General features: G+C 50.4%; 1 protein-coding gene across 1 annotated transcript in view; it reads right to left on the reverse strand.

The window, feature by feature from the left end:
• The window catches only part of LOC141074328 (uncharacterized), a 119,126-nt gene that overhangs the window by 72,744 nt on the left and 25,396 nt on the right, over positions 1-20,986 (reverse strand). The window contains exons 3-5 of the mRNA XM_073561956.1: positions 20,532-20,609; positions 16,773-17,073; positions 15,920-16,058 (exon numbers count right to left, since the gene is read on the reverse strand). Of these exons, the coding sequence (XP_073418057.1) occupies positions 15,920-16,058; positions 16,773-17,073; positions 20,532-20,609 (518 nt within the window). The remainder of the gene's footprint in view (positions 1-15,919; positions 16,059-16,772; positions 17,074-20,531; positions 20,610-20,986) is intronic.

The raw sequence follows: 20,986 nt of genomic DNA on the forward strand, positions 1-20,986 counted from the left end.
GTTTTCTCTCTTCCTTAGTGCCAGTCAGTGTGCCCATAATGCCAGCCACTGTGCCCTCAGTACCAGTCAGTGTGATCAGCAGTGCTAAATGGGTGCGATTAGGTGTGGACATGGGTGTGACTAGTTGTGAAATGGGTGTGACTGGGCGTGGCCAAAATTTGCAGCGGCGCGCTATGCGCGCCGCAGTCTTTGTTCATCTTTCCCTTCTTCAAAAGTTGGGAGGTATGATAGGGGCAGCTATGACAAGGGGGTCTGGTTGCCCAATGGATAGCAGTTCTGCCAGGAATTCTGTAATCATGCATACAAAAGGGGACAGAGATTTGGGAGGAGTACTGTACCTAAAAGCAATAAATAGGACTGAGCTGAAATACTGGGCACAGCTGTGACTACATGTTATATAGTTGTGTTAATCTCCTCTCACTTCTTGTAAACTACAAGTGTACAAAGATATTATATAGTCACCATGTGACTAGTGGCCTGTGTAACTTCAGATGCCAGGGCTGAATTTTAGTCCCAGTCCGGCCCTGATGCAGATCCTCTGGAACTGGTGGTGTGTTGCAGCCAAGATGGTGAAGCTCCCCACAGGTGGAGCTGTAGTCCCAGGGCAGTGTAGATGTGGAATTAGAGGAGAGGCACAAGCAGTGTAGAAGCTGGTACCCAGATGTAGCGGTGCTGGGTGCGTTGGCGCGAGAATGAATGGAGGACACCAGGGCCTGTAGTTCCAAAGCTTTACTCACAGTCTGTAGTATACACAGGTGCCTGCCTCCGCGCCGTGTCCTCCGGGTCAGGGACTCAGTCAACCTCCAGACAAGATGGAATGCTCCCTTCCAACGCTCTGCCAGCATGTACCTTTCTGAACGTCTCCTCTATAGCGCCTTTAAGTGTGAAGTACTCCTAGTACTGAGTTACACTGGAGTGCCTCCTGACAGATGTTCCCAAGAACTCTACTTGTACGGCACACAGCTGTAGCCTGCTTCGGGGACTCCTTACTCCTGAGTCCCGGCTCTCTATCCAAGTTGCTTTTGTGCCCCCAAGTCTTAGATGGGAGTAGTGCATTTACAGCCCACTACTCCACCGGTGTATGCTGCAGAACCATTAGTGTCCATACAACCTCGGGGACCGGGCCCCGGCCTTGCACTTAGAACTTCTAGGCAGGGTTCTCTCCTAACCCACGTCCTCTCTGTTCCCTTTTACTCCTTCGTTCCATACTAATCTCTCTCTCTTATGGAAGATCAGGTTTCAGCTCAATGTCTTTCTCCTTCTTTCCTTTCCCATGCCAGCTGGCTCAGATCACTGAGGCAGCTGCAGCACTCCTTCCTCCATCCCTCTTCCGGGGATCCCCACTCCTCTCCGAGTGGCTTCCTTCCTCAGACTCCCTGTCTGACTGACCAGTAATCCTAAACCTCCCCGCTCTTTTATGTATTCTCAACTCCACCCGCCTCCCAGCACGTTTCATGTTCCAAGCAGGGAGCCACCAAAGGTGCTCTGCTACACTCCAAGCAAAGAGCCGCAATGTGGCTTTGCTGAACTACTGTGTTGTGTGGGGTGCGGATGTTGGAGCGTTGTCAGGAGCCTCCAACTTACCTGGATGGTGGGGCACCACACCTCAGGAGGAGGTGCAGTACCTCTGTGGTGACTGAGCCTCAGGGGCGCCACATACCCCCCGTTAAACACAGCACGTCCACGGGCTGCAAGGCAAACAAAGTTGACAACACAGGAACATACAAATTTTTGTAATGCTGAATAAACATTTCTTATACTAAACTTCCCAATGTGAGAGGCACTCATTCTTGAACATTGCAAACAAATCTTAATTAACTATCTAAAATCTTAAGTCAAAATTGCAATTTTCAATACAATACGTAATTCAAAGTGCTACTGTCTGTTACTCACTATCACTTCAGTATTCTTCATCAACACATTTCTTTCCATCTGTAGTGCACATTTTCTACTTTCTTTTAACTCTGAGTGACAACCGTGGTGCCTGGTTCATCACCTACATTTTCAATTCTTTATTCAAATCTCTCATCTCTCTATCAAAACATTCTTAATTCTATATAAAAGCCATTTCCTAGTTACCAATACTCTTATAAGACACATCATTATCAAATACTTCACATTAAAACTTTCAACAATTCTTGTAAACGCTGGACATCGCTCCCAGCCGGGATCTCTTGCAGTGTCCTTTGATTGGCGTCATACTCCAGATGAGGTAGACCTTATCTTCGAAAAGTGTCTATGTAAAACCGAGAGAGAGCACTTAAAGAGGTGCAAACTATTTACAATAGCAGTTCTGGACCATTCAGCGTTCATGATCTCTATAGTTCAAATGGAAGGCTGCCAACAAAACAGGGCAACTCTGGAAAACCAAAACTAAAACATAATAGAAAACAAAGCACAACTGTGCAAATAAACCCTCTTGGGTAACGAGATTTATTAATGGTTGTTGTTCCCTCCTGGGGTTCTGGAAGCTGATGACTGGGTACTGCTACCAGATGAGATACTTTGGGTGTCTTCATCCTGCTACTGGTTGCTTGCTAAAGGACAGGGTGGTGGCAGCTGATGTGATTACCGCCTAGGGTCTTGTAGCTGTGGTAAAGGGAACCCATGATGCATATCGATACCCATCAACTGTTCCTCATGGGTGGGTGGCTCTGTTGCTCTGGTACGAGGCCTGATACCTGGGGAAGCCATAGCCTGTTGGTGCTGGTAAGCGGCTATACGGGGGGTTTGCAGCCAAGGGATCCCAAGGTCACTATCCCAAGTCGACCTAGATTCCTCCAATCCCCAAAGACGCCGGATCGTGCGTGCCTGTTCCAGTCGTACCCTCCTCAGTAGGGACCTCCTCCACCTCCCCATCTCCGACAGCCTAGTGTCCCCAGCTGATTCTTCCAACTGCCCCATTTCGAGTTCCCTCAAGCCAGCCTCTGACAATGTGAAGTCGGAGGGCAACCCGTTAGGGGGGCCGGGGTATATACCTGGCGCCTCCCGGCGATGCGGTCTCTGCTCCGGAGCAGGCGTAGTGGCTGTGGGCGCTGCCCGGTGGGACACCGAGGACGGAGGTGGAGCTAACGGCGGCTCCGGGTCCGCAGGGGTCTCTGGCGGGACCTGCGCAGCCGCGTCAGGTCCGGACGGGAGCTCCTCTTCCTCCGCTTCGACTCCCGGGGCCTCATACAATTCTTCCTCCGGTGGTGTGATGGCGGCGGCAGGCTCCATGGAGTCTGCCTGCACAGAATCTGGTGCAGCAGCGGCGGGTACCGGTGTGGCGGGTACCGCAGGTGTAGGCCCCTCCTGGGCGCGCTGCCAGTTTAAGGTCCATAGCTCTTCCTGCCTCAGTTGCAGGCTGCGCGTCAGCTGCGCTATTTCTTCCTCCAGCTGCTGGCGATTCATCTCGGACACTGGGTTGGAGCCTTCAGCCATGGCGCCAAGGAGATCTGGCATGACCTCCCTGCACTCCGCAGGCCTCCTCCCGTCTCTCTCCAAAATGGCATTCTGGCGTTCTTCTTCCTGCCTCGGCCCCTTTCCCGCCACTGGCTTCTGTCCCTCCTTCTTGGGGCGGCGTCTTCTTCCAGCGCCTCCATACCAAGCCAGTATACGAACCCCTCGGGGGGTGGGCCATGTGGCTGTCACATAGTAATTCAGGCAGGGGAGGCCCAAGACTGTTCGCTGTCTTTTCCTAGGACCTCCCATATCTTCACGCCCTTCTTCTCCGCGCCAGCAGCCATTTTTAATGTTCATTTTACAGTCTATTAAATTGGGTCTTCTGCACATTCTCAAAAGTTCCAAGTCCAACAAATCTTAGGCACACAGAACCCGATGGCATCGGGTCTCGTCATCCTGTTTGTGACGCCAAGTTGGGTCGCCCTCCCAGGGCCGTGGGGTACTCGGTACCGTGCTGGTGTCGGCGGGATGTGTCACAGCAGCGGTGACCCGGACCGTGGCCCTGGGTGCCCAATTAAGGAAGGGGGAATTGAAATGGTGGTGGAATGTAGTTAGATGAATAGTTCGTGACGCCACCTGTGGTGCTCGGCAAGTGAGGTGTTAGGCCGACGCTGCATGCAGATCCTCTGGGACTGGGGTGTGTTGCAGCTAAGATGCTGAAGCTCCCCACAGGTGGAGCTGTAGTCCCAGGGCAATATAGATGTGGAATTAGAGGAGAGGCACAAGCGGTGTATAAGCTGGTACCCAGATGTAGCAGTGCTGGGTGCATTGGTGCGAGAATGAATAGAGGACACCAGGGCCTGTAGTTCCAAAGCTTTACCCACAGTCTGTAGTATACATAGGTGCCTGCCTCCGCACCGTGTCCTCCGGGTCATGGACTCGGTCAACCTCCAGACAAGATGGAATGCTCCCTTCCAACGCTCCACCAACATGTACCTTTCTGAACGTCTCCTCTATAGCGCCTTTAAGTGTGAAGTACTCCTAGTACTGAGTTACACTGGAGTGCCTCCTGACAGATGTTCCCAAGAACCCTACTTGTACGGCAGATAGCTGTAGCCTGCTTCGGGGACTCCTTACTCCTGAGTCCCGGCTCTCTATCCAAGTTGCTGTTGTGCCCCCAAGTCTTAGATGGGAGTAGTGCATTTACAACCCACTACTCCACCGGTGTATGCTGCAGAACCATTAGTGTCCATACAACCTCGGGGACCGGGCCCCGGCCTTGCCCTTAGAACTTCTAGGCAGGGTTCTCTCCTAACCCACGTCCTCTCTGTTCCCTTTTACTCCTTCGTTCCATACTAATCTCTCTCTCTTATGGAAGATCAGGTTTCTGTTCAATGTCTTTCTCCTTCTTTCCTTTCCCGTGCCAGCTGGCTCAGATCACTGAGGCAGCTGCAGAACTCCTTCCTCCATCCCTCTTCCGGGGATCCCCACTCCTCTCCGAGTGGCTTCCTTCCTCAGACTCCCTGTCTGACTGACCTGTAATCCTAAACCTCCCCACTCTTTTATGTATTCTCAACTCCACCCGCCTCCCAGCACGTTTCATGTTCCAAGCAGGGAGCCACCAAAGGTGCTCTGCTACACTCCAAGCAAAGAGCCGCAATGTGGCTTTGCTGAACTACTGTGTTGTGTGGGGTGCGGATGTTGGAGCGTGGTCAGGAGCCTCCAACTTACCTGGATGGTGGGGCACCACACCTCAGGAGGAGGTGCAGTACCTCTGTGGCGACTGAGCCTCAGGGGCGCCACAGGAGAATTTCAGATCCTTCACTAAAGTTAAATTATGTGTGCCTATGTCTGTTTCATACAGTTCCTCTGTGTTCACCGAACAAGGGCTTATTGATTCCGGAGCAGTGGAGAATTTTATGGACTTCTCTCTGGCAAAAAAGCTGAAAATTCCTTTAGTTTTTTTGCAGATGACCCCTGAAGCTATCCTCCGTGAATGGCTCAAAAATTCCTGGTGAGCGTATCCAATTGTGAACAGTGCAAGTAACTCTTCACATCGGTGCACCACACGTTACTTTTGCCACTTTTAGTGCCCCGGTGTTTTTTGGGACTATGGTGGCTCCGGCTACACTCAGGTCAATGACTGGTCATCCGACCAGATCGGCCATTGGGGATCATCTTGTTTTCATAGCTGCTTCAAAATTTCTGCCTCCTTTCGGGATTTCACAGATGTCTTCTCCAGGCACATGGCTAAAAAGAGCATAGCTGAGCTTGAGTGAGTCCTTGCTTCTGCCACTTTGTTTTCCAGCTTGCCATGTGCAGGTTATTCTCGGGTGCTCAACAAGTCCTCTTCTACAGCCAAAACATTTCCTGCTTCTATGTCTGATCCAATCACTGAGTATGAAACCAACCAAGTTCTGGACTCTGAAATGATTTGTAGTCCTGAGAAGAGACGCTATGTGCTTACAAAAGACATGCAGTACCTTGACCAATTGCCTCCAGAAGTTACATAATTAGTGCAGTACATTGAGTCCACCAGCCTGTGTGTATTTTCTTCTCAGTATAACTACAGTTGTTCTGTGAAGGCATCTGGTGCCATATTTATGATAGTCACTTTGTTCTGATGTTGCATTTACAGTAGGGAAAAAAATATTTAGTCAGCCACCAATTGTTCAAGTTCTCCCACTTAAAAAGATGAGAGCGGCCTGTAATTGACATCATAGGTAGACCACAACTATGAGAGTCAAAATGAGAAAACAAATCCAGAAAATCACCTTGTCTGATTTGGTAAGATTTATTTTGCAAATTATGGTGGAAAATAAGTAATTGGTCACCTAAAAACATGCAAGATTTCTAGCTCTCACAGACCTGTAACTTCTTCTTTAAGAGGCTCCTCTGTCATCCACTCATTACCTGTAGTAATGGCGCCTGTGTGACCTTGTTATTAGTATAAAAGACACCTGTCCACAACCTCAAACGGTCACACTCCAAACTCCACCATGGTGAAGACAAAGGAGCTGTCGAAGGACACCAGAAACAAAATTGTAACCCTGCACCAGGCTGGGAAGACTGAATCTGCAATAAGCAAGCAGCTTGGTGTGATAAAATCAACTGTGGGAGCAATAATAAGAAAATGGAAGACATACAAGACCATGCAAGATCTCACCCCGTGGGGTCAAAATGATCACAAGAACGGTGAGCAAAAATCCCAGAACCTCTCGGGGGGGGGGACCTAGTGAATGACCTGCATAGAGCTGGGACCACTGTAACAAAGGATACCATCAGTAACACACTACGCCGCCAGGGACTCAGTTCCTGCAGTGCCAGACATGTCCCTCTGTTTAAGCCAGTACATGTCCTGGCCCATCTAATGTTTGCTAGAGAGCATTTGGATTATCCAGAAGAGTATTGGGAGAATGTCATATCGTGTGATGAAACAAAAGAACTGTTTGGTAGAAACAAATCTCGTCATGTTTGGAGGAGACAGAAGAATGCTGAGTGGCATCCAAAGAACACCATACCTACTGTGAAGCATGGGGGTGGCAACATCATACTTTGGGGCTGTTTCTCTGCAAAGGGACCAGGATGACTGATCCGTGTACATGAAAGAATGAATGAGGCCATGTATCGTGAGATTTTGAGTCCAAACCTCCTTCCTTCAGCAAGGGCACTTAAGATTAAACATGGATGGGTCTTACAGCATGATAATGATCCAAAGCACATCGCCAGGGCAACGAAGGAGTGGCTTCGTAAAAAGCATATGAAGGTCCTGGAGTGGTCTAGCCAGTCTCCAGATCTCAACCCCATAGAAAACCTTTAGAGGGATTTGAAAATCTGTGTTGCCCATCGACAGGCCCAAAACATCACTGCTCTAGAGGAGATCTAGATGATAGTTTTTTGAGGCATGACAGATGTCATTATACAGGTATTCAGACTGTGGCTGCGACCTTAATTATAGTTTACTTTCCACATTCCCCATTATGGGATCCTCATTGCAGGATGTTTAGTGACTGTTATTTTGCTGTAGTTACCGTATTACCGATCATAACTTGGTAGCATGGCATTGATAAAAATTAATCTGTTAAATCTGTCATAGCCCTAGATTTTTGTTACTTGTATGCACAGTCTTTCCATAGCATGTAGAACTGATTGATGGCTTTGTTAGGCATGGTTGATGGGGGTCGAGTCCATTTAAGGTTTCAAATGGCCTCGTTGGTGGTGATTTAGGAGTCAGGTGGAAGTTGCGGACAAGTTAAGGTGGACTCATTTTAACTAATAGAGGATGGAAAGCCTCATGGTGGTGAACAGGCTCGGCTTTGGTGGCCAGCCTCAAGGACGTTGTAATGGTAACGTCAATCAGGGGCGGGCACAGTGGTTAAGCACAGGAGTGAGGATAATAGGGTCATTGGTGCCCTGAAAGTTTACTGGCTATGCTTGAATGGCAAGCCAGTGCGTGCCGCCCCTTTATGGCTGTCAGTCCTGGTGCTGTATGTCAGACAGCTGGTGATATCACAGTACTTGTGAATCCCAATGTACAATCACTTCACCTGACTCCTACTGTGATTGTCTAATCCTGTGATTTAAATAAAGCTTTGGCCATTTAGACTACCAAAATAATATGTTTTGTGTATTTATTCTAGTGCCTTGGCTTACTGTAGTTATGGTGGTTTTAAGATGGAGTGGGGGTCCGTCCCATATCCAAAAGTCATGGGTTGCTTTGATGCTTTTTTGAAGGCAACTTGTCATCACCAAACATTGATCTGATTGACGTTTCTCTTTTGTTCATTCACTTTGCATTTTGGTGATTGGTCGTTAAAGTTATAATTTGAAAACTCAGTGCTTAGATAATGGGAATGTTGTATAGTTACTAGTGATGAGTGAGTATGCTCGTTACTAGAGTTTTCCTGAGCATGCTCGGGTGTTCTCCGAGTATTTTGGTGTGCACGGAGATTCAGTATGTGTCGCCGCAGCTGCAAGATTTGTGGCTGCTAGATAACCTGAATACATGGGGGATTGCCTGTTTGTTAGGCAATCCCCACATGTATTCAGGCTGTCTAGTAGCCGGATATCATGCGGCTGCGGCGACACATACTAAATCTCCGAGCACACCAAAACACTCGGAGAACACCCGAGCAACGAGCACACCTGCTCATCACTAATAGTTACGGTAAGAATGCACTGTTAAGAGTTAGGAGTGATGAAGGAGCAGCCGCCATCTTAGATATGGGGCCACATGTCTGAGCTTGGCATCCATTTTGGTCTAAGTTCAGGAATTACAGGCAGTTAACGGCTTCTATACCCCCAGGTGCTGTGTACTTAGTAAATACAAGCAGGATTTAGTGTTCCAATGCTAAATAGCCAGGGCCATTGGTGTGATAATGAGAATAAGCCCAAAACAGAGCTTTAAAGCTCAGGGACGGAGCCGTGCCAGCAGGGGGCTGGAAAAAAGCCTAGGGCTTCAATTAGAATGTACCTGCTAGCAGACGCAGGAATAAACGTCCTTTGTGTGTCCCAGAAGCTTTGGCTCCATCCTAGGAGCATGGATTATTAGCCCACCCTCTGACACAGGGGGAGGAACCTAGCATGTTTAAGGACTTGCAGCCCCTGGCAGACATTCTTTCCTTCACACAGAAGATCCAGACGATGACGATCTAAGAAGGACCTGGGGACAGACCTGCCGAGGGGAGCAGCGGCCCATGCTTTGGGGGTCTGTCCGGCAACTAAGATTCTTGTACCTGTGGACTGCAGAGCTCCCCAGCACCCACATGACCCTACAATCTGGTAAATTGACTTCCAGCTTAATATCTTAAGTCTTGTACCCTTATTGTTATATCTTTTCTCTGACTGCAAATTTACTGTATATTTCTGTAATTATCTAGTGCGCCCTTAAGGCAATTAAACTATAAACTTAATCTTGGGCTGATGCTTTTACTCTGATCACGAATCTTAGAACCTCCAGCGGGTAACAGGACCTCCTCCCCGGTGACCATTTGCTCTAGGTGCAGTTCCCTTACTGACCTGAGAGACAAAGGGGGCGCCGGAGAGCTGTGCCTGTGCAGTTACGTCACGGTGGTGACTTGGGAGGAACGGGTCTGTGTGCGTTCTTCCACACTTGGTGGCACCGGTGGGATCAGAGTAATAGTGTGCGTGGGACCCCTACTCCCAGACACTAGAGACTACCAGCGGTAACTTTCACTGCTGGGGTCTTAAGGTCATCCCAGCACTAGACGGTCAGAGTGCAAATATAATAAGTTGTGTGCGAGGCCAGGGTTGCAGCTGTGTCAGTAACCAGAGGTTCCCAAGATGGCGGAGGGCACCAGGAGTAGGAAAAAGGGGAAGGCCAATGCTATGGTCTATGAGGAGGTGGTGGAGGACAATACCAATGAAGGCGAGGGGGAGCTCAGCCAGGGCTCCTCAAGGAGCCAGACCCCCGTGCTCAGTCCCGCAGTGGACTGCCCACCACATGCCCACCCCAGCCTGTACAGATCGGAGGCCCTTTTCCAAGCGGCTATGGCACAGCTCGAGGCTGGTAATGACGCCGCCCATGACAGACTCCTAGTGGCAGCAGAGAAAGCAGCGGAGCGTGAGCAAGCGGTGGCCGAGAGAGCAGCGGAGCGTGAGCATACTGAACGCCGTGAAGCTGCGGAGCGCCGGCACCGACTGGAGATGGCTCAGCATGGGCTCCCGCTGGACGCTCCAGCCCCACCGGGGACCAAGGCTTCCAAGGTCCGGGCGGAGGACTTCCCCCTGCTTGAAAAGGATGGAGACCTGGATTCCTTTCTGCTGGCCTTTGAAAGAACCTGCCTCCAACACCATCTGGCCCTGGATCAGTGGGCAAGGTACCTGACCCCCCGTTTGAGGGGTAAGTCCCTGGAAGTTTTGGGGGACATACCTGCCGGGGAGGAGCAGGACTACAACAGCATCAAGCGGGCCCTGATCCAGCACTACAACCTCACCCCGGAGTCGTACCGCAGGAAGTTCCGGAGCCTGCAGCGGGGCTCCAAGGACACCTGGACCGACCACATGTGGGCACTGCTGAGAGCTGCGGAGCACTGGACCTCGGGTCTAGAGCTCACCACCCGCCAGGAGGTCCAGGAACTGTTTTTCAAAGAGCAGTTCTTGTGGAACTGCCCAGAGGACCTTCAGCAGTTCCTCCGTGACCGGAAACCAAAGGGGGCTTCTGCTACTGCCGCCCTGCCAGACGAGTATGCCAACAACAAGGCCTCTGAGCCGAAGAAGCCTGCCAGCAGCACCTGGAGAGGGGGTAAGCCCAGTCCTGCCCCTGTCCCCCCAGCCCCCAGAGTGCAAGGGGTGTACACCCCTGCTGCCCTCTCCAGGTCAGGAACAGAACCCAGATGTCATCATTGCAACCAGCCGGGACACTTTAAGGCTGCGTGTCCTCAGCGCCATAAGGCCCCATCCCTGTCCCAGAAACCGTCCACTGTTTTGTGTGTGGGAGGGGGTGGTGGGAGGCCCCTGGACAATTACCAACCCGTCACCATCGGCCGCTCAGCGGTCATGGGACTGCGGGACACAGGCGCTGAACGAACCCTGGTACGTCCTGAGGTGGTGTCCCCTCAAGACTTGGTGCCTGGGAGAACCCTTTCCATCTCCGGAATTGGAGGTGTTGAACCGGCGCTGCCCGTCGCCAAGGGGTTTTTGGACTGGGGCGCCGGGAGGGGAATGCGGGAGGTGGGAGCAACGCCAAATATTCCTGCCAATGTGTTGCTTGGGACCGATTTGGGGCAGCTAGTGTCTCAGTATGTGGCCACTGAACCCCCAAGTCCGGCTCCCCAAGAATGTCATGACCCTACTGTGACTGCCAATGTTAATGTATTGAATGTGCCTCCAACAATGGAGGTGGGAGTAATGCCAAATTTTCCTGCCAATGTGTTGCTTGGGACCGATTTGGGGCAGCTAGTGACTCAGTGGGTGACCACTGAACCCCCGAGTCCGGCTCCCCAAGAACGTCATGACTCTACTGTGAATGCTAATGTTAATGTGTTGAATGTGCCTCCAACAGTGGAGGAGGGAGTGAAACCTGATGGTAAGCCATGCACTGACACTACACACACAGGGCTCACAGTGAGGACAGGTGAGAAGCCTGTAGGGGAGAGCTCAGAGGTAGAGGGAGGGGCTGCTATGGGCAGTGTAGGGCCCCTAAGTGAATCCAGCCTGCTGAGTCGAGGGCCTCTGCAGAAAGAGGAACAGGCCATGGGGATGGGGGCGTCCCGGGAGAGGAGCCACCAGGTAAGACCCCAGGGCAGGAGTTCCCCACATCCGGAATGTCAGGAGGCCAGGGAAGTCTGCCTGACCCGGCGACTTGGTCGGGGGATGAGGGGAAGCAGGCGCTACCTGTGGTCTCAGCCGTCATGGCCGCTGTTACCAGGAGTAGGAACGCCGGAGCCCAAGGAGCCTCGCGGAGGACCGACGGTTCCCCTCTCTCCGACCAAGTGGCTGCCGAGTCAGACAGCGGCCAGGAGACAGATCCCGGGGAGTTGACAGAGGAGGTGGCAGTTTTGTCAATTCTTGCCACATTGAGTCAGGGATTTCAGGCAGCGTTGGAAGCTGACGCTAGCCTGAAAGCTCTCAAGGAGCAGGCGGCACAGCCTCCCCTGCAGTCCGACCGTGAGCGAGTGGTCTGGGACCAGGGACGGCTGTGCCGGGTAACGGTCCAGCAGGGTTCACTGGAGGCTTGGCCCAGGGACCGACAGTTAGTGGTACCCTATCCGTTCAGGGCAGAATTTTTGCGGATCGCACACGAGATTCCCATGGCCGGACACCTAGGGATCGCTAAAACCAGGGCCAGGCTAGCTCAGCATTTCTCCTGGCCAGGAATGAGGACCGAGGTGATTGCCTACTGCCATTCGTGTGACACCTGTCAGAGGGTGGGGAAGGCGGGGCGGCGCCCCAAAGCCCCACTGGTAACTCTGCCCATCATCAAAGAGCCTTTCTCGAGGGTGGCTGTGGATCTCATTGGACCTCTGTCCACTCCCAGCCGCTCCGGGAAATGCTTCATACTAACGGTAGTGGACTATGCCACCCGGTACCCGGAGACGGTAGCTTTGTTGTCCATTCGGGCCGACAAAGTGGCCACTGCCTTACTGGAGATTTTCTCCAGAGTGGGGTTTCCCCAGGAAATGCTCACCGACCGAGGGACCCAGTTCATGTCGCAGCTGATGGAGTCTCTCTGTAAGCAGGTACAGGTGCAACATATGGTAGCCAGCCCGTACCACCCACAGACCAATGGTCTGTGTGAGCGGTTCAATGGCACCTTAAAGCAGATGCTGAAGATGTTGGTCGACTTCCACGGGAGAGACTGGGAGCGGTATCTCCCACACCTGCTGTTTGCCTACCGAGAGGTCCCACAGGCCTCAACAGGGTTCTCCCCCTTTGAGCTCCGGTACGGGCGATGTGTACGGGGGCCCCTTGCTCTGGTGAAGGAAGCATGGGAAGGGGATTTGGCTACCTCTGGAGTGTCGGTCATTTAGTATGTCGTGCGCTTCCCGGACAGAATGACGGCCTTGACACGGCTGGTGCATGACAATATGGCGCGAGCCCAGGCTGACCAGAAGCGGTGGTACGACCAGAATGCTTGTGAGCGGACCTATGAGGTGGGTCAAAAGGTGTGGGTACTGGTCCCCGTACCTCAAAAGAAGCTTCAGGCGGCCTGGGAGGGTCCATACCTCGTGCACCAGCGGCTCAACGCTGTCACCTATCTGGTCACCCTGGACCACGCCTGTGGAAGGAGGAAGGCCTTCCACGTGAACATGATGAAGGCCCATCATGAGCGGGAGGCTTGTGCCCACCCAGTGTGCAACCTTCCCGAGGAAGGAGAGGTAGAAACCCTCCTGGATCTGCTCACCCAAGCCAAGGTGGGTGGATCCATCGAGGATGTGGGGGTTGGCCACCAGCTCTCGGAGGAACAACGTTCCCAGCTGAGGGTCACTCTACACCCCTTTAGGGAGCTGTTCAGCAGCCTGCCCGGAAGGACTGAGACAGCCGTCCATGACGTGGACACCGGCAATCACCCCCCGATCCGGCGTTCAGCATATCGGGTCTCTCTTGAGGTGCAGCAGCACATGCGCCAAGAGTTAGACGAGATGCTGAAGCTGGGGGTGATCCAAGTGTCCAATAGTGCGTGGGCGTCGCCTGTAGTCCTCGTCCCTAAAAAGGACCGAACTATGCGGTTCTGCGTGGACTACCGGGGGCTCAACGCTGTGACGGTCACCGATGCGCACCCAATGCCGCGCATCGATGACCTGCTCGATCGGCTGGCCGGGGCCAAGTACCTGACCATCATGGATCTGAGCAGGGGGTATTGGCAGATTCTCCTGACCCCTGGGGCACGGGAACGCTCTACCTTTATCACCCTATTCGGACTGTACGAGTCCACGGTGATGCCATGCGGCATGAAGAATGCCCCTGCCACTTTTCAGAGGATGGTCAACACGCTGCTCGAGGGACTGGAAGGGTATGCGACCGAGTACCTAGACGACATCGCCATCTTCAGTCCCACCTGGGAAGATCACCTAGAGCACCTGGCGCAGGTGCTCGGGCAGATCCAGCGAGCAGGCTTGACCATTAAGCCCGAAAAGAGCCAGCTGGGTATGAGTGAGGTCCACTACCTGGGGCACCGGGTAGGTGGAGGAGCTCTGAAGCCAGAGCCCGGGAAGGTGGATGCCATCGCATCCTGGCCCACCCCCAGGACCAAGAAGCAGGTGATGTCCTTCTTGGGGACAGCCGGGTATTATAGGAGGTTTGTTCCACACTATAGTGCCCTGGCCAAGCCCCTGACGGACCTCACCAAGAAGAGGCTGCCCGTCGCAGTCAACTGGACAGTCGCCTGCGAGACAGCTTTCCAGGCGCTCAAGACTGCCCTTTCTAGTTCTCCTGTACTACAGGCAACCGACTTCACGCGGCCGTTCGTAGTGCAGACCGACGCCAGCGACTTCGACCTCGGTGCTGTGCTCAGCCAGGTCGACACTACAGGCCATGAACACCCCGTTCTGTACCTGAGCCGGAAGCTCCTGCCGAGGGAAGTGGCCTATTCCACGATGGAGAAGGAATGTCTGGCAATTGTGTGGGCCCTGCAGCGTCTGCAGCCATACTTGTACAGACGCCAATTCACCATGGAAACAGACCACATCCCCTTCAGCTGGTTACACATGGTCTCTGGGACGAATGAGAGGTTGCTACGCTGGAGTTTCTCTCTCCAACAGTATCACTTCACCATTCGCCACAAAAGAGGCAGGGACCATGGTAATGCTGATGGGCTGTCCCGGCAAGGAGAGGGTGTGGACGGGCTCATGGGGGATCACAGGAATGTGATACCCCCTAGCGCCCTCTAAAGCAGGGAGGTGTGATGAAGGAGTAGCCGCCATCTTAGATATGGCGCCACATGTCTGAGCTTGGCATCCATTTTGGTCTAAGTTCAGGAATTACAGGCAGTTAACGGCTTCTATACCCCCAGGTGCTGTGTACTTAGTAAATACAAGCAGGATTTAGTGTTCCAATGCTAAATAGCCAGGGCCATTGGTGTGATAATGAAAAAAGGCTCAAAACAGAGCTTCAAAGCTCAGGGATGGAGCCGTGCCAGCAGGGGGCCGGAAAAAAGCCTAGGGCTTCAATTAGAATGTACCTGCTAGCAGACGCAGGAATATACGTCCTTTGTGTGTCCCAGACGCTTTGGCTCCATCCTAGAAGCATGGATTATTAGCCCACCCTCTGACACAGGGGGAGGAACCTAGCATGTTTAAGGACTCGCAGCCCCTGGCAGACATTCAGTCTTTCACACGATGACTATCTAAGAAGGACCTGGGGACAGACCTGCCGAGGGGAGCAGCGGCTCATGCTTTGGTGGTCAGTCCAGCAACTAAGATTCTTGTACCTGTGGACTGCAGAGCTCCCCAGCAGCCACATGACCCTACAATCTGGTAAATTGACCTCCAGCTTAATATCTCAAGTCTTGTACCCTTATTGTTATATCTTTTCTCTGACTGCAAATTTACTGTATATTTCTGTAATTATCTAGTGCGCCCTTAAGGCAATTAAACTATAAACTTAATCTTGGGCTGATGCTTTTACTCTGATCACGAATCTTAGAACCTCCAGCGGGTAACAGGACCTCCTCCCCGGCGACCATTTGCTCTAGGTGCAGTTCCTTTACTGACCTGAGAGACTAAGGGGGCGCCGGAGAGCTGTGCCTGTGTAGTTACATCATGGTGGTGACGTGGGAGGAACGGGTCTGTGTGCGTTCTTCCACAGGTATCATTTAGCAATAAACCACTATAATATGCAAAAAGTGATGCGATATGCCTCCACCAACCTTGGCTATAGTGGTGAAAGTCATTGTCTGAGCTTTCCTTTATGACAAACCCCTAAACATGAACTAATCAGGGTGAGCATGGAAACTCATCCTATGATCTCCAGGCAGGAAAGAATTGGACATCATGCTTTATATATGTGAATGCCTTTATTTCATGATATTATTCACTTGTATGTGTCGATTATCCGGACAGGTTCTACTTCAGTATTATGCTCCAAAAACCTGAACTTCGCACAGATGAAGATATTCATATCTTCCACGCACAATGACGTTGACGTATCTCCCCACCATATCGTTGCATTCGAAGGTTTGAGTTACTCCAGGTGGAATTGCCGTCACCACTGCACACCTGTAATAGGAACCATGACAGGTTGGAGTCGTTCCATACATTCATATCTACATATAGAAGATGGCACTGGCCCTGGCTGTTATGGACCTTTTGGTAGCTTCAAGGAGGAAACATCAACCAGTGATGGACCTCTCCCTGAGGTTAGCGTAACTCATCAGCACATGGAACCAAACATAGCTTGAATTCAAACCCTTTGTATTCCAAGGAAGATGAGGTACTAGAGAGTGGAGTATGAGGTGAAGATGAGAGAGAAGCCTGAAGGGAACAGAAGTGTTAGATATTGAGAGTCTGGAGGACATAGGTATTTAGAAAGGACAGAGGAGCTTGTAGGAGAAAGAAGAGTCTGGACTACAGAGAGGTGTTTATAGGACTCAGGGGTCTGGAGAAAACTTAGGAGTTTGGAGGGGAAAGAAGAGGTTGGAGCGGACAGAGGAGTCTGGAGGAAAAAAGCAGAGTCTGGTGAGAACAGAGAAATCTGGAGGACACAGGGACTTGCAGAAGACGGAGGAGTCTGGAGGAGAAACAAGAGTCTGGAGAGGACAGAGTAGTCTTGGCAACCTGTAGCCTATTTTTTGCCATTTGACTGTTATGTACAGTATATAGGTGAATTAAATATTTTCATGGATTTTAATGTGGTCAGCACCACAAATATATGCTCTTTGGAACTTATGTAAGACAGATGGGAAATCAGAATCTGTAGCCGCTCGTTCTCACCTTGGATTATTGTTCCCATTGTCGGACAACGAGTCTCCAACAAGGATTTCTGCCCCGTTCAGCCGTTCTGCACAGCTGTTCCTGTTAGTGATGCTTATGCGGTTAATTCTGTAAGAATTCAGCAAGTCCACCCTCCACCAGGGAGCATAGTCATTGTTTGTGTGGGTACAGGATCCACGATAAAAATCTGCGTTCTGGTTTCCATCTATTGCGTTTATTGCCATAGACAGAAAGCCGTACTGCACACTATCACTTGGAAGCGAAGACTGAGTGGCTCGACCATGAAGTGCGAGGTTCTTATCTATCAAGAGAAGGTGAGACATGGAAGATTGAGCGGGTTACACCAGTAATCTCCACACAAACAACATCGTAATGGACATCGAATTGCTTCTTAAAGGGATTTTACAGTCTTCTGGCTGCAGTTTGGTTTGAGCCCAGCGAGCTATCTTTGTCGCTTCTCCCGGTGTCTGGTACTGTCTGCAGCGTTTATGTCACATTGACAGCACTGCAGCCAATCAGTGAGCTCAGTGATTCAGGCTGTCGACCTAGGCAGAGCCGTTATGCTCACTGATTGTCTGCAGCGCTGTTGAAGCTACTTCAGTGCTGCAGACAATAGCAAAGCTGAACCGGCGGAAAGGATGTAACGGTGTTTGCTTTTTTAACACAAACTGCAGCCGGGACTGACTGTTTTCCAAAGCTGAAAAATCCCTTTACATCATAGCTGCTTTCTATACGGGGAGTTTTGAGCTGCATCTGAGCAAAAATCTCTCCGCATTCTGCGCGGCTTCAGGGTCTACGCAGAACGTCTCTGGTCGTGTGCATGTAGATGGTCGTTGGGTGGTCAGGTGCCCCTCTAAATGCTATAGAGGATGTAGTGGCCCTTGGTTCCCCACAAACTGAATGTAGAAGGACGCAGATGTGCACAGGAGACAGGTCAACAACTTTTCTCACTGGGAGAGTTTTGATGGCCACAGTCTAACGTGAGGAAGACACTAGTGACATTTGATGGATGCCTACAGCTTCTCCTTACTCTGGTGCAGTCTATGTGTCACTTTTTTTTACACTCCACTCAGTGCTGGTCACTGCCCTTCTCAGGGGCACCTCACTTCTAATCTTCCATATTGGCCTGTAATCATGTAGGAAGATGGAAGTGTTGCCCACTTTCCCCCCTTCAAGACACATTTATTGTCATAATGCATTTGAACGTGTAATGTGTTTAGCGACAAATGTTATTAGTAATAAAGTTGTAATCTGCCCAGCCAGTAGGGAGTTACTTTAATAGGGACAGTTAGGATAAATAGTTGGGACTAGCCCAGAGTGTGAGGGGCTAAAGCTGAAGGGACAGAGGGCTTTTCCTGTATGGAAAACAGGGCCCAACGCACAGTAGAAGCAGACCTATGATCTGATCAGTGAATAGGGCCGCATGAATAGGGTGTCCCTGAAGTGAGAGGAAATTGAGGAGACTGTTTATTTTTGTGCCATGGTCGCCCTCACTGAACTTTACAACATCTGGTCTACTGGAGTCACTGGCTTGAAGGGCGTAGCGCCCCCGTACGCAAAGCAAACACCCAGCCAGGACCCCCATTTACACCTAGAGTGCCCTGTGTTTTTAATCTACCGCCCCGCGTCACGTTAAAATCATTCCCCTTACTCTTTGAGGAACATCTTGCTATGTAGCATGCGTGCTGACTAGAGTTGAGCAAATTTGTTCGGATTTGGTTCCAAATATGATCGGATTCGAATATTGTTTTTGCAAGATTCGTTGAACACAGCCGAACGTCGTTAGAGCCAATGGGAGTAGACATTACCGAATATGTTCAGAACCGATCATCAAACATACATTCCGTAAGAGTATGTCAAAATCAGATTCAGGGACAAAATCCAAACAAATTTGCTCATCTCTAGTGCTGACTGTCAGTCAAGGTGAAGGGTTAGCGATTCCAGCTCCCTCACTCCGTACTGAGCTCTGACTGATGACTGGCGGCTACAGAGAGAATATAGGAGGTCCCTTCCAACTCTACGATTCTATGATTCTATGAACTTCATTTTCGAAACCCTACAGAGACGTAGAGACTTGCAGCTCTCACCGGTCATAAAAAAAATCCATGATTTTATATCAAAAGATTTAAAAGCAGCGGGACAGCATGTGAAAGACTGGAGAGTACAGAAAACAACTGTTTCGCTACGTTCGCGCTTCGTCTTGGTCTTACATAACATGGAACTACTGTTATCGGGACTTTCCAGCACCTCCCCGCTGCTGTTTAATCTTTCAGAATAAAATCATATAATATACTAATATAATATGAGTGCCATTAGTCATTCTATGGATATTTTATTTTCATTTTCTCCTTGTAGACACTCTTACAGTTATACTGCTGAACATAATTGAAAACATTTTTAACGACAAATTACAACTATGTCTGCAGGTAAATACTATTAGTTTGGGTTTTTGCTAACATCTTGCTGTAAAGGGAATCTGTCACCCCATTTTTCGAGTATCAGCTGCCAGCACTGCCATCAGGGGCTTATCTACATCATTCTGTAATGCATTCTGTAATGCTGTAGATAAGCCCCCGATGTAACCTGAAAGAAAAATGAGTTAGATTATACTCACCCCGGGGAGGTCCGGGTCCAGTTTTGGTCCGATCGTTGTCGCGGTCCGGTCCGGCGCCTCCCATCTTCTAACGGTGAGGTCCTCTTCTTTGCTGACTGTCGTGGCTCCTGCGCAGGCGCACTGCTCTGCCCTGTTGAGGTCAGAGCAGAGTCCTGCAGTGTGCAGGCGCTGGGAGAGATCCAGCGCCTGCGCACTGCAGTTTTCTGCTCTGCCCTCAACAGGGAAGAGCAGTGCTCCTGCGCAGGAGCCACAACAGGCAGCAAAGAAGAGGACGTCATCGCTAGAAGATGGAAGGCGCCGGACCGCAACACCCATTGAACCAAGACCGGACTGCCCCCTGGTGAGTATAGTATAACTCATTTTTCTTATCTTTCAGGTTACATCGGGGGGGGGGGGGGGGGGGCTTATCAACAGTATTACAGAATGATGTAGATAAGCCCCTGATGGCGGTGCCGGCAGCTGATACTCGAACAGCATGTGCTACTTACCCCTACTTGCTAGCTAGCTAAGCTGCTAAGCTGTAAAACTTCTCCTCCTCTTCTTGTCTACTCTGACTGTAGCATCTGACTTCTGCTTGCAGGGATTGAAAACCTTTGATGGCGTCTGGACGTTATTAGGGGAGGAGAATTGCTTATAACATTGCCGTCTGATGTGGAGAAAACACATGGATGAAACCGGCTTTATCTGTATGCATTGTGCGAATGTTTCCTCACAGAAATCAGTCAGACGTTTATTCATTTAGTATTTGAAGTGAGTGTTATTCGCATGAATTTTGAACCAAAGTTCACTCCAAACTCCAAGGAAAATAATCCTGTGAACATTTCCTTAGGGTTTATTCACACATGGATTTTTTAGCTTCAAATTAATCTGTGGATTTCATTACAATTTCCATGTTTTCCAGGTTTACTGTGTCGCAGATTTACAATGGAAGCTGCAGAAAGTACATAATTTGCTGCAGATTTTCCAACTACAAATTAGCACAGAAAATCTGCCCCGTGTGAACACTCCTTTACAGGGGACTGGGCGGTATTTCCTCCTCCTTAAGATTACAATATACTTTCCTATTTAAATATTACAGGAGATGACTCTGCCTAACTGGATATTCTCATTCTTGTTGGAAATATTCTTTAAAACTTGTCACTTACATAGAGGCGAGGAGGAGGAGGAGGCCGCCAATTCTTGGTCTTCCATCGTTGAAGTAAATTCCTCATGATCCAGGTTTTCTGCAATTGAACAGAAAAAAACAATTAAAAGCCCCGATACATAGAGACACAACGTGCGTCCAGTCTCAGATGGTGGGAGAAGACGTGCGTCAGAGGGATAGGGACGCCCCTGGGTCATGATTAACTTTTACTGGGGTGTGAATGTCACTATTTCTGCAGTATTTCATAGGCAGAGATTCTCATGTAAGCCACCATACCTATCTACCTTAGGTCTCCTTCACACGTCCTGGTGACTTTGGTACTGGAAAAAATGTACCGTTGAGGTCCGTGTAAGTGTGCCATCCATGTGTGTCAGTGTGACGCGTATGGAATGATATGCTGCATAGATATTAAAGAGTTTTTTGTATTAAAGATGTTCATAGATAGAAATAGTGATG

The sequence above is a fragment of the Dendrobates tinctorius genome, unplaced genomic scaffold (genome assembly GCF_039654945.1).
Source record: "Dendrobates tinctorius isolate UK_male_01 unplaced genomic scaffold, ASM3965494v1 ptg000332l, whole genome shotgun sequence".
Lineage (NCBI taxonomy): Eukaryota > Metazoa > Chordata > Amphibia > Anura > Dendrobatidae > Dendrobates > Dendrobates tinctorius.